The sequence below is a fragment of the Apaloderma vittatum genome, unplaced genomic scaffold (genome assembly GCF_000703405.1).
Source record: "Apaloderma vittatum isolate BGI_N311 unplaced genomic scaffold, ASM70340v1 scaffold23718, whole genome shotgun sequence".
Taxonomy (NCBI): domain Eukaryota; kingdom Metazoa; phylum Chordata; class Aves; order Trogoniformes; family Trogonidae; genus Apaloderma; species Apaloderma vittatum.
The window spans coordinates 2,217-14,064 of record NW_009732717.1 but is presented as its reverse complement, the minus strand read 5'-3'; the positions used below and the strand labels follow the sequence as shown (position 1 = coordinate 14,064).

The 11,848-nt window shown below is 53.1% G+C and overlaps 3 protein-coding genes across 3 annotated transcripts in view; all 3 read right to left on the bottom strand.

Moving 5' to 3' along the window:
* The window catches only part of LOC104278608 (zona pellucida sperm-binding protein 3-like), a 1,815-nt gene extending 376 nt beyond the window's left edge, over window positions 1–1,439 (bottom strand). The window contains 4 exon segments of the mRNA XM_009875634.1: window positions 5–196; window positions 378–481; window positions 560–678; window positions 1,068–1,439. Coding sequence (XP_009873936.1) covers window positions 5–196; window positions 378–481; window positions 560–678; window positions 1,068–1,439 — 787 coding nt within the window.
* Window positions 1,440–4,874: 3,435 nt separating this feature from the next.
* LOC104278607 (zona pellucida sperm-binding protein 3-like) lies at window positions 4,875–8,391 on the bottom strand. Its single transcript, XM_009875633.1, has 10 exons — window positions 7,990–8,391; window positions 7,018–7,136; window positions 6,838–6,941; window positions 6,429–6,606; window positions 6,212–6,332; window positions 5,818–5,909; window positions 5,338–5,480; window positions 5,274–5,282; window positions 5,081–5,155; window positions 4,875–4,990 (listed from the first exon to the last, which is right to left on the bottom strand). Exons 1-10 carry the CDS (start codon window positions 8,389–8,391, stop codon window positions 4,875–4,877), a joined length of 1,359 nt encoding a protein of 452 aa, XP_009873935.1.
* A 1,392-nt stretch (window positions 8,392–9,783) lies between these two features.
* The window catches only part of LOC104278606 (protein PML-like), a gene marked incomplete at its 5' end in the record, with an annotated part of 4,030 nt that continues 1,965 nt past the window's right edge, over window positions 9,784–11,848 (bottom strand). The window contains 3 exons of the mRNA XM_009875632.1: window positions 9,784–10,248; window positions 10,408–10,560; window positions 11,489–11,521. Coding sequence (XP_009873934.1) covers window positions 9,784–10,248; window positions 10,408–10,560; window positions 11,489–11,521 — 651 coding nt within the window. The remainder of the gene's footprint in view (window positions 10,249–10,407; window positions 10,561–11,488; window positions 11,522–11,848) is intronic.

Sequence of the window (11,848 nt, the reverse complement as noted above, 5' to 3'; positions counted from 1 at the left end):
CACATCCCTGGGGCTCACCCGTTGAAGTCAATAACCGAGTAGTGGGGTGAGGAATCAGTGCCGGGGCTCAGGGCAGCCACACAGCTGTCCACGAACAACCGCAGTGGCACGTGGCTCTCAGTTCCCACCTCAGCTTGGATGTTGAGGACGTCACCCAGTTGGAAACCGGTGAAGGGTCTCTCAGCGGTCCAATCCTCTGCAACACAAAGCCAGGCTGACAATCCTGGGAGAGGTCTGGGCTGTCCCCAAGCTCCCATGGGACCAGAACCAAGGTTCAGCCCAAGTGCTGACAGGGTAGGTTGGCTTCCCCAGTGTGGTGCACTGGGAAAAAGGTGAAAAACATCACCATCCACAGGTCGGGATGGCTTCCCACCTACCATTCATGAGGCGCAGGGAGAACACTAGCCTCTCCTCTGCTGACAGGGCAGAGCTGAAGGGAGCCCAGGTCGGGCGGATGGCGTTGCTGCTGACATTCTCCCTCCTGGGCGAGGACAACCATGCATCAGGGTACAGCCCCCGGGGACTGGGGTGGGGGTACTGAGGGCAGGGAGGGTCTTACCTGGGGTAGTGGCACTCGATGGGGATGACAGCGGGGTTGCTGCGGATGATGACGGGGTTGCTGGCGGGGCTGGGGTCATAGCTGAGGAGTGTGCGATAAATGAGGGAATCTGGCGTGATCTGGGACAGAAAAGTGGTGAGAAGCTGGTAGAGAGGCCACCCTGCCTCCCACCACCATCACTAAGCCATGTAGCCGTCCTTTTCCAGCTGAGAAATGCTGGAAAACTCAAAAGGAAGGGGGAAAAGGCCAGGGAAAAGAGGATGGAGAAGGAGACCCACCCTGTTCTCAGCGAGTTAAATTTCCTAATGGGCCAAAACAAAAGTGAAATGAATCTGACACGAGGGCTTTTACACTATCAACATGTCTGCAGCTGAAAGGGCAAAGCAGCTTTGAGGAATAATGCACCAATTTGGGAAAAATACCCTCTTGTCCTTGAGTTACACCCAGGGAGGGGGGTGCCAGATGGGATCCCAGGACTTAGGGAAGGACCATGGGGACAAACTCTTACCTGTACAATGCTGCCACACTCATGGAGGCCGGCGGTGAACATGATGGTGTTTTGGGCAGGGTTGAGTGAGGAATGCTTGCACGCCGATGGCCCCAGCGTCAAGTCAGCCGCGTTGACCAAGCGTCCAGTGCCAAAGAGGTCCCTGTGCACCGTCACCACCAGCTGAGCCTCCTGGCACTGCACCATCACTGGCCACTGCTGGCTGGAGATGGCTCGAGAGTGTGAGTCCTCTACCCAAGGCCAAGCATGGGGATTTGCCCGTGCCCCCCGGTTCGTCGAGTCACCCCAGGAGAAACCCCAGGGTGGGTAGGCAGCCACCTTGCCCGCCGCCCAGTAGAGAAGAGCGAGGATCAAGCCACTTCCAGGTCTCATCCCTCCTTCTTCCAGCGAACTCTGGCACAGAGAGCTGTAGCTGATCCTCCAGCCTTTATATTTCCCCTCTGCCTGCCCCTAGGCTCCTGTTTGGGGACCAATGGCACCCAAAGGCCAGCCCTCGTGGGTGCATGGAGTGGGGAGGCATGACGGAGTCATTTCCGGGGTGCTGGGACCCCTCGTTCCCGAGCTGCCCAAGGCAAGAGAAAAAATCCTTGTCAGCCTCTTTGAGGAAGTTGTTTAGAAAACTCAGCAGAAGCCGGAGACGAGGAGACTGGTACAAAGTGACTTGTTTAGGTTATAAGGTGATAAGGGGCTTTTCAAGGCTGCTGGGGAGGTGTCAGGAGCGGGAAATGCAGGGTCTGTGATCCCAGTCCGGGTGCTTCCCATCCCCTCTGTGGGGACCATCCCTGTCTGGTGCCGTCAGCCCTCCCGGGACTTTGGTTTTCCGCTCAGATGCTGATGTGCTGGGGCGGGGGTAGGTCAGGAGGTCACATGCTCAAAACTCCAGCCTAAACAGGGGCTTTACGCATCCCCCAGCTCCTGAGCAGGGCCAGGACGTTCGGTCAGCAGCAGCTGATGGAGAGCCCTCACCGCTGACATGAGCGTGTCCGTTCGCAGCCAGGGCAGAATACCCCCCATTTCAGCTTCAACAATGAGGTAATTACCTGCAATGCTGCAGCCTTTTCCTTTTTATTCTCCACTGCTCTTCCCCAGCATTTTTTTTTTGTTGCCCTCAAGGAAATGAGCTCAGGGGTAGAAGAAGCTGGAGGCTTCCACACACTGCAGCATCCTGGTTTGTATCCCACCTGCTGTGAACAGGGCTGGGCACTGCCTGGCTCCTCAGAGCTGGAGAACTGGGAAACCTGCTTAAAAATAAACCTTACATGTATTCAAGTCTCAATATTGGGGTTTCTGTGCATTCTTTTGAACATCTTTAACTCTTTTTACTTGCCAGGCCTCTGGAAGCATCCCAATGGAAAATTAAAAACACTGGAAATTTTGGGTGCAGATGTTGTCTAGCTTACTCCTAGCAGAAATCCCACTGGGTTTAGAGCTGGGACAAGCTTGTTCCTGACACAACATCCCCCAAAAAACACACATGTGAAGATTTACAGGCCAATATAAAACCTTCTGCCTTTCCTCCAGAAGCCGATGTCTCATCCCTGCTCCTTCTCAGTGAGTTCAGGACTTCTCCTTCATATTTCAGATACCTTGAGATTGGCACTTGCGTAGAAATGCCAGGGATTCCAGTGAGCTGAGCCCTGTGTGTCAAGGAGATAACAGCAGCGGGCGATGCCGAATCAGTAAATAAGTGGCCGGGAGAGCATCGCTGCTCAGCCAGGTCCTTGGCTGCAAGGACCATGGGAGAGCAGCTGGGTTTCACCCCACGGCATGAGAGGGTGCTCGGGGGTTGGGCTGTGTGTCTCTGTGTACTAGAACTTGATCCCAGCAGGAGAATAAATCCCATCACTTTTGCAGTTACAGGGCTCAAACTAAGCAGAGGTGTATCCACATGGAGAAACACCACCAGACTCAAGGAAAAGAGGGTGTTTCTCTATGAAAAAGGGGATTTCTGCTTCTAGGCTAGTCCTTGCCAGGACCAGCTGTCCTGTCTTCATTCCAAGTACAATGTGATGTCGGCTGTGGACCAGCACAGTTGGGAAAAAAAATCCTGAGTTCATTTCTTTTTTTTTTTTTTGGACAGAGCAGAGATCAGAAAGTCCCAGGACACTGGGAAGCACAAACCCCAGTGTTTTTCCCCTATTGCATAAGGAAGACCATTAGAGAACATTTCATTTTTCAGGGTCAGGCCACAGAGAAGGCACTGATCAGGAAGGAATCAGTTTTGTGAACATTTACTACATATCAACATCCACAACTCATGGTCTGGGAGGTTCAGAGTGGGTAAGGAAACACTTCTTCTCCAGCAGGGTTGTGTAGGCCTGGGCTGGGCACACAGAGGTGGGAGAGCCTTCATCTCTGGACATTGCCAGCCTGGCTGATACATCTGGTGTTGGACTGGAGACCTTCTGAGATAGCTTCCACCCGCACTTCCTCCCTCACCAAAAGCAGATAGTTCACAATGGATAGTGAAGACTTCTCCCAGCTACTCCCTTAAAAGGTCCTACCCCTCGCCTTGCTGCAAGACAAGGACCAAATCCCTGCAGCAAGGGTCAGGATATACAGATGAGGAAGGAAGCTCTCAAAGTCAGTGTAGCCCCCTGATCTAACCCAGCATTAATCTTAACTTTGCAAGAGGGCTAATTCACTTTTAGATCCACAAGCAGCCATGGGAGGGATGGGACAGGGGTTGAGGTGATCCAGAATCTCAATGCCAGCTCTGTACCTGGTGATAATGAGATCCCCCTGCAAGGTGACATCTATCACACGGCATCCATCTGAGGGTCTTCAGGGTGCTAGAAGACACCTAAAGACATGTCAAGTGGTGTAATAAACCACTGTCTTCTGTTCCTCACAGCCAAGAGGGATGCCCCAGCTCCCTCAGAGCAGGTTTGGAAAATCAGCTCAAGAGGTGCTGCAGGCAAGCCTCAGCTACTCATCAGTCTTAGTCTTCCATGAATCCAGCAACCCAGATTTACTCTGACAAACACTGCATCCCAAGGTGTTCCATAGGCAGCAGTAGGAACAGGACCAAAAGTGGGAACCTCTCCCACTTAGCAGAGAGTAACAGGTCTTGGGTTTGGGGTATGAACATCTTGGCATTAGTTACTCTGCTAAGCAGAAGAGCCAAAATTTTCTAAAAAGGCAAATGTGACTCAGGAATGTCAGAAAGCCCCCTTCTGGGGGTGAGGGGAGGGGGGAAGAAATTCCAGCCCCGTCCCAAGGACTGTTTATACATTTCAGCCAAGGCTTGTTACGTATAAACTATGTGTAAACAGTCCTTGGGGCAGGGACTGGAATTCCTTCCTCCATCTGTCCCAGGAAAATTCAACCCACCGACCCTCAAGCTGTGCTTGCCTTCCTCACTCAGTGACATTTGATTTCTCTCCCAGAAACAGCTTCAGGCAGGAGGGAAGCAATCAAAATTTTGTTAAACCTTTAGCTCCCCTCAGCTTATCAAGGAAGGAATTATGAGGATGAGGCAGATTCAAGCAGCTCCACAGAAAGGTAAAATGTTTTGAGGCTAAGCACAAGAAAACAGAGCATCTGGGTAGTGATTTTTTTATTTTTTCTGCCTAACTTCCCAACTACGTGCTCTGAGAGAAGTCAATAGGGGTATAAGTCTGCACAAAGCTCTGCTGAGGACAAGGAAATACTTAAATTTGGTTTAGGGAGGTGAAGAAGCACAGTTAAACTTGATCCATCTGTCTTTCTAGGAAGGCTTCTCCATTCTGCCCACCAAGCCTCTCACAGTCCTTCAATGTATTATTTTTTTTAATTGGATAGACAACAGAAGTTGAAACCAGTGACTTAAACAGGGTTGCTGGGTTTCTGGCAGACAGTCAGAGCTCCTAGAACAGCAAGGATCAGGATGACCAAACCAGCGACTGCAGCCAGGCCCAGTATCATCCACAAGTGACCTGCATCTAGGAAGGAAAAGTAAGGAGGGTGGTTATGGCCAGAGCCAGGACCTGCCACAAACCATCCCCCCGCTCCCCTTCCTGGGTTTGTCCTACCTTGTGAAGACAACCTCCTAACTGTGTGGTCCTGCCAGCTGTGGATAAAGAGAGGTCCAACCACAACATCTGCTTCTTTCACCCAGGGATCTGAAAAGGAGGAGCTTTGAGCACTCAAACACATTTGAACATCTCTCTCTCCTAAATCTCGGGTTAGCACTGAGGAGCCAAGAGGCACTAAGGCAGCTCCAGCCACCCAGCTCTGGGCAAGGTGTCACCAGGTGGTGACAAAGACCGAGAGACACACCAAGACATACCAGGCTGGGAGGGGAGTTCTCTCCGGACACGTCCTCCTTGCTGTCGGGAGGAAGCATGGAGCCTTCTGGAGTGCCCAGCCAAGCCACAGCTCCGCATCTCGCAGCAGGAGCAGATATCTTGGGTGCCTTCCACAGGAGCCCAGCTAGAATCATAGAACACTAGGGGTTGGAAGGAACCTTGAAAGATCTAGTCCCCGCCAGAGCAGGATCACCTAAAGTAGGTCACACAGGAACACGTTCAGGCAGGTTTTGAATGTCTCCAGAGAAGGAGACTCCACAACCTCTCCAGGTAGCCTGTGCCAGAACAGAGCCCAGTGACCAGCTCACCCTATGCTGGGAGTCCTTCACATGCTCTGGGGTCTCCTAAGCGAGACCACAACCCTCCCAGCCAGATGGCCAACTCTCTTTCCAGAAGGTGATACAGAAGATGAGAAGCCCAAGCTTTTCATCCTTGGGCAAGCTACTCTTCCAGCTACTCACAGGTTGTTGGCTTTGTTGAAGGAGCAAGCCTTGTTCAGAGGGTCTGGAGCTTGGTCAGCCAGGGAGACCTTCAGGTGGCAGGTGATGTAGATCTGGAGAGGCCAGACAGAGCAGAAGGGTTAGGCTGTTATTTGCCTTTATGACTTTCCCAAGCATCATGAAGCTGGTCTCCAATGGGACCACCTACTCTCCAGGGCAGCCCAAGCACCTCTGCTTCCTTCAAGTCACTTAAGAATTCAGCTATTGAATGCTATCAGAAGGGCTTGTCTTGACTAGTGTCAGACCTGGTCTCCAAGGAAGATCCTTGGCTCAGAGGGCCACGAGCCAGAAGCAGGAACACAGAGTGACCTCATTCATACGTTGCTATGAGGCAGTTGCTTTAGGGAGGATTTACCAGATTGCTGGAGTCTCCTGCAAACTTGAACGCATCTACTGCAAACTGAAGCACATCTTGCCTGGGTCTTGGGGATATAAAAGTTGAGGTGGCATCATCTAGTTGCCCATCCACCAGGCACCTAGACACAGAAGCAAAGACCAACAGGATCACACTCTTAGAGATACTCATAACCTGCAGAAAGGCATCTCCAGATAAAAGCACAGCCTCCTCTTACCCACTAAAGTCAATAAAAGTGTACTGGGGAGAAGAGCTCCTGTCTGGGGTCAGAGTGGCTACACAGTTGTCCACAAAGAGCCTCAGAGGCGCGTGGTTCTCGGTGTTGACACCAGCTTGGAAGTGGAGGACCTCTCCCAACTGAAATATGGTGGAGATCCTCTGGGCACTCCAGTCATCTGGAAGGAGAGAAGTCACCAGGCACTCAAGAAAGGGAAGCCAGCTTGCACTTCACTGCTTCCACCCAAGGAAACCCCAATGGGCTCAAGGTCTTGGGTACTCATCAAAACTGTACCAAACCCCAGCTGCTCCAGGAGCACTGGGGTAATTCCAGCACCAACTAGGCCATCTCATGGAAGCCCAGCCACCTCAGGACTGCCCTGCACCAGAGGCCCTCACCCAAAACCTACCATTCATGAGGTGAAGGGAGAAGGGCAGCTTCTCCTCAGACGAGAAAGTGGAGCGGAAGGGTGACCATGTGGGCTTCACACCATTGCTGCTCACGTTGTCACTCCTGGGGGGAGGTTCCCAGAGTTAAATGGGCTACAGCAACAGAAGGACTTGCTTGGTACTAATCTGCATCAGCTCACCTTGGGTAGTGGCACTCAACATGAACCACGGCAGGGTTGGTGCGGACAATGACAGGGTTACCAGTAGGAACTGGGTTGTAATTTAAGCTCGTGCTGTAGATTAGAGCATCAGGGGTCACCTGGGGAAAAGGCAAGCCACATTATCCAACCATTAGGAGCCCTGTTCCTTGGCCTTGCACACAGTGCAGAGCATCTAAGCCTGGAAAGCTCATTGCTGAGATGTTTCTTCTGGCCATCAGCCAGTAGCATTTGAGCTGGAGGCAGGCGAGTGGCATTCCTCCTGCTTGCAGAGATGCTCTGGGCTGGGAAGATGCTCCAGCCTGTCCAGAGCTGGATGCAAATTCTTAAACTGCATCTTACTTTTAAGCTGATTCTTACTTCTTTCTTCTAGAGTCCACGCCTCAGAACAGGCAGACAGGTCTGCCCTCCAGGATATCAAAGAGAGACTTCTTCTTAGGGGGATTTAATGAAGATGTCTGCCAGCTAAAGTATGGGGGGGAATGAGAGGCACTGCTCACCCTCACGGCCCCAAACCTCTCCCAGGGGAGAGAAACCACCTGAGATTTCAGCTTTCTGTGAAGTGGCTTCATGCTACACTCAAGCAGAACTCAGATGTCTCCCAAGGTAAGCATCCACCGCTGGCTCACTGCAGCAGCTTCCAGCACCAGGTCATCTGGACTCCCCCCTGGACGTGGCAGCAACAGCCCAAACAGTCCCAGAAGATTTAGATACCTCCATATTCACCAGGGATAACCCATTTTCTCTGCCTCTTGCATGCCCTTCGCTTCACACATGACCCCAGAACTAGCCCCAGACAAGACAAGACAGCTTCTGCTGACCTTGAAAATCAGAGCAAGGTGTTCAGACTCTCTCTGAGGCAAACTACACCACAACCCCCTGCCAGTCTCAGCACCCCAAGGCACTAAGATGTGAGACAAGAGACATCCCCCCACCCTAGGGCTCCAGCCTTACCCTGAGGGTGCTGCCACACTCATGCAGTCCAGCCATGAAGGTCACCATGGTCTCAGCAGCACTCCAAAATACAGGCAAGCAGGCAGCGGAGCCCAGGGTCAGGTCTGCAGCCTTGACCAGGCGTCCTGTGCCAAAGAGGTCCCTGTGCACCGTGACCACCATCTGTGCCTCCTGGCATTGCACAGTCACAGGGTGCAAAGGCGCAGAAGCCTGGAGCTGAGAGACATCCACCCATGCCCAAGGAGAGGCCTGGGAGAAGGTACGGGGCTGCCCTGAGGAAGGATCCCTCCCATACCTCCATAGCTCTGCCTCCCCTCTAACAAAGTCCCAGTGGTTGTAAGCAAGCACCTCCCCAAAAACCCAGCAGAAAAGAGCAAACCCCAGGCTACTTCCAGGCCTCATCTCGCCTACTAGGGTCCAGCACAAGGAGCAACTGCTCCCCAGGGACCTTTTATAGCCCACACCTCCCACAGCCGTTCCTTCCCCAGGTGAGGGTCAGCACACTTCCCATAAGGGCAAGTGGCAACAGCTGAGAGCTCCCAATTTGCTGGGGAACCCATTGTGATGGGCTCTAATGAGCTAATGAGGTGCTGGAATGGGTCCCTTGCCCACAGGACAGATGCTGAGTTTGCTGCGCAGCCAACTGCAGTTTTCCCCCCGTTTTTTGCTAACAATTAGGTCCATAAGATCCACAGAGACATGTTCCACCTCCAGACCGTGTGTCTCATCTCCAGACTTGCAGCAGGGTCACTAGGGGAATGAGGTGGGAGTGTGTGACATTTTCCCAAGGCAAACCCACTCTCCCAGTATCCTAGCCTGTCCCTGTCCCTGCCCTGTAATGACGGTCTTCACGGAGCTGCTCATGCCAAGGACAACTGAGGATGCCCAGGATCATGAGGGACTCCTGGCTAGCTCTTCGTTACTGATCAAAGCTGATTTTTTTTGGAGGCAGCAGGGGAAATTTAAACTTGAATCAAGTGGAAGAAGAAAAGGAAAAGGGGAGATCATGGAGGAGATCTCCACACCCTGAAACGTATCCCTGGTTCTGTAGGAGCAGGCTCCATATGCTGGCATCCACAACAGCACAACCACCCGTGTTTTTGCGTTTTGCCTTGTGTTTCCCAGGATTTTACCAAAGGGAGGAACATCCATCACAACCAGTTGCAGCATATCTCCCCCATCAGCCTTGGATGCCAACAAGGTGCAGGCAGGGAACGACTTGCAAGCCACTGTGCCCAGGGGAACTTTTTACTACACGTGCAGTCTTACACTGAGATGTTTGCACCTGAGACACAAAGGTGGCTACAAGGGACAATGTCTGCCCTGGTTCTGCAGCCCTATGCTAAGCCAGCTTGGCTGCTCTCATCTTTTGAAAGAGAATTTGGAAAACAGCAACCAAACATTAGAGCTCAAGTGACTTTGCAAGGGCTAAGGCCACTCATTCACCCACCCTTGCACTAAAGCCTTTCCTCCAGCTCTCCCATATGGATTTGCTGCCATCCCACTCATCCCAGAGTCATAAGCCAGGAGGTCACACATGCTGGGAAAGAAAGAAAAAAAAAGAAAATTACGGGGATCCTGCTGTTCCCAAGCAAGTTATTGCCAGGCAGTGGTGAGGGCTCGTTTGCAGGGGAGACACTGCCTTCCCAAATCCCACAAAAGACCAATGCACCATTCATCCCAGATGGATTTATTAGCACAGCAAGGTGAGATAGAGAACTTGGTCTCTACAGGACCTTTAAAGGACTTTCCAGGCAGCTGCAATCCATGACAAACCTTCTGGTTTGCAGACCTTCACTTCTTCCTCCGCTTCCGAAGTCGGGTACTGGGCTTCCCACCACGCTTGCCCTTGGTGGAGGGCTTTGATTTGGGGTATTCTCCTTCAGAAGATGGGCTGGAGGGCTCTGAGCGTGCTGGGCTGGCAGAGCGGGGGGCAGGAGGGGTTCTACAGGGGGAAGGGTCTGTGGAAGCCCCTGGGATCTGTGAGGTGCTGGGAGGGAATAACTGCAGCAAGTCAGAAGGCAGCGATGGCCAGTTCACGTCTGCAGTGTGGAAGTCCTGTGAGCTGGCCCCAGGCTGCAGCAAGGGTCCCACGGCAGAGGCGATGGTGGCCAGGGTGCGGGACATGGCCTGGATCTCCTGGGTCACCAATATCAGGCGCCTGTTTGCCCTGTGCTGAGCTTGGAGGAGGCGACTGCCCACCTCCAGGAGCTCATCTGCTTGCTGCACATTGGACCTGGCCCAGCCACCAAAATCTTCCTGCAGGGAGGCCAGAGAATCCTGAATGCTCCTGGGAAGAGGCACAGTGTCTCCATGGGATGACCCCAAGGCTTCTTCGGCTTCTTCATCCCTCTGCGTCAGAAAGGCTGGAGGGGTGGGTCGCGTGGGGGATTTCTCCCCTCCCTGATCTGGACATACGTGTCCTCTGCCATCAGAGGGGTCCGACATGGGGCGGCAGAGCTGGTGGTGGGCAAGCAGTCCTGTGGGGAGACCTTCCCGCGGTTGGCAATGCTCCCTGGGAGGCTCCAGGTTGAGGATCACGGTGGCCTCATCTTCAAAAGGGAAGTTATGCTGGGGAGTGGGGGTACCTGTTATGGGGAGGGAGGCTGAAGGGAGAAGGAGAAGAGAATCAGGGCTTGGAGGGTCCTCCCAGCCTGTCTCAGTGGGGTGGAGAAAGAAGCCAGAGAGATGATGCCTACCATGTGATGGAGACACAAGAAGTGGGGTGGGAGGCAGCTTGTCCCCATGAAAACCCCAGCTCCCCCCCAGCACATCACCCCTGGATTCTTCTCTGGCCTGTCCACTGCCCATGAGCTTGCCCTGGGGAGCTCAGTGGTGGGTGCCCACAGAGGGCCAAGGAGGACACTGGTCTGAAGACAGCAGGAGTGCGATGGAGCAGAAGACCCCGCAAAGTCTTTTCCGCCTTTTTCCGCCCTCATTTTCTGGAAGACTGCTACCACCTTCTGACCAAACCTGGGTCCTCCAGCACATCATCCCAGCACACACCACTGATGCCAATGGCTTCACCATTCACAAATCACCAGCGTCCCCACCACAGCACTGCTGCCAAAGAGCTGGGGGAAGACCTAGGCAAACCCAGCAGCGGTCACGGACCTCTTGCCATCCCCATCAGGGAGTGCTTACGGGGAACATTTTGCATCCCTGGCTGGATACACCAACCCAAAGAGGTAATCTACAACCCAAAAAGGGGAATTACTCCCATATGGTTGTGGACAAAGGTTGACAAACTGGCTGGAGAACTGGGAGGTAGAAGTGCTCAGTGAGTGGCAGGACACTAAAGGCTGGTTATGACCCCTGAGGGACCTAAACCAGCACAAACATTTCTCAGAGAGGGTGCAGAGTTGATCCAACTCTTCCACCTGCTTCCTCCTTGCCAACACCAGCTTTGTGAGGCCCTGATCCACGGACCCCTGCGCCAGGTGCCACTCACCTCCTGTGTCCTTCAGCACATGGCGTGGCTCCATCTCACACGACTCACCATGTCCCTCGCCATTTGGGGGAACATCACACTCTGCAAAGGCAAGACACATGTTGCTGTGGAAGCGATGGATGCAACAACTGAATCCCACCCTTCAGGGAGGCTGGAACTTTTCCACCACATGAGTAAAGGCTGGAGGCACAGGTCCATCAAGTCATCAAGTGGGTGGAGACTTAAAACCCATGGAGAATAGGGTCTAACCAAGGATTATAATCCTCAATTCTGCTTTTGATACCCTCATCCCCAGCCCATCTGGCCAAGTGCCTCCTCACCTGGCTTCCCTGTGACACGCTCCACCAGCGCCTGCAGCCTGGCTCTGCACTCAGCCATGTCCCTGGGCTGCGCTCGGTCCCCAGCCAC

Bases quoted from the DNA above. Each gene is read 5' to 3' on its own strand.
- LOC104278607 (XM_009875633.1), bottom strand. From the start codon at position 8,391: ATGAGGCCTGGAAGTAGCCTGGGGTTTGCTCTTTTCTGCTGGGTTTTT. The intron at 6,942-7,017 runs GTGAGCTGATGC...ACCTCCCCCCAG, and splicing joins GTTGAGTGCCACTACCCAAG to GAGTGACAACGTGAGCAGCA. The intron at 4,991-5,080 runs GTAGGACAAACC...TTTCCTTCCTAG, and splicing joins TAGGAGGTTGTCTTCACAAG to ATGCAGGTCACTTGTGGATG.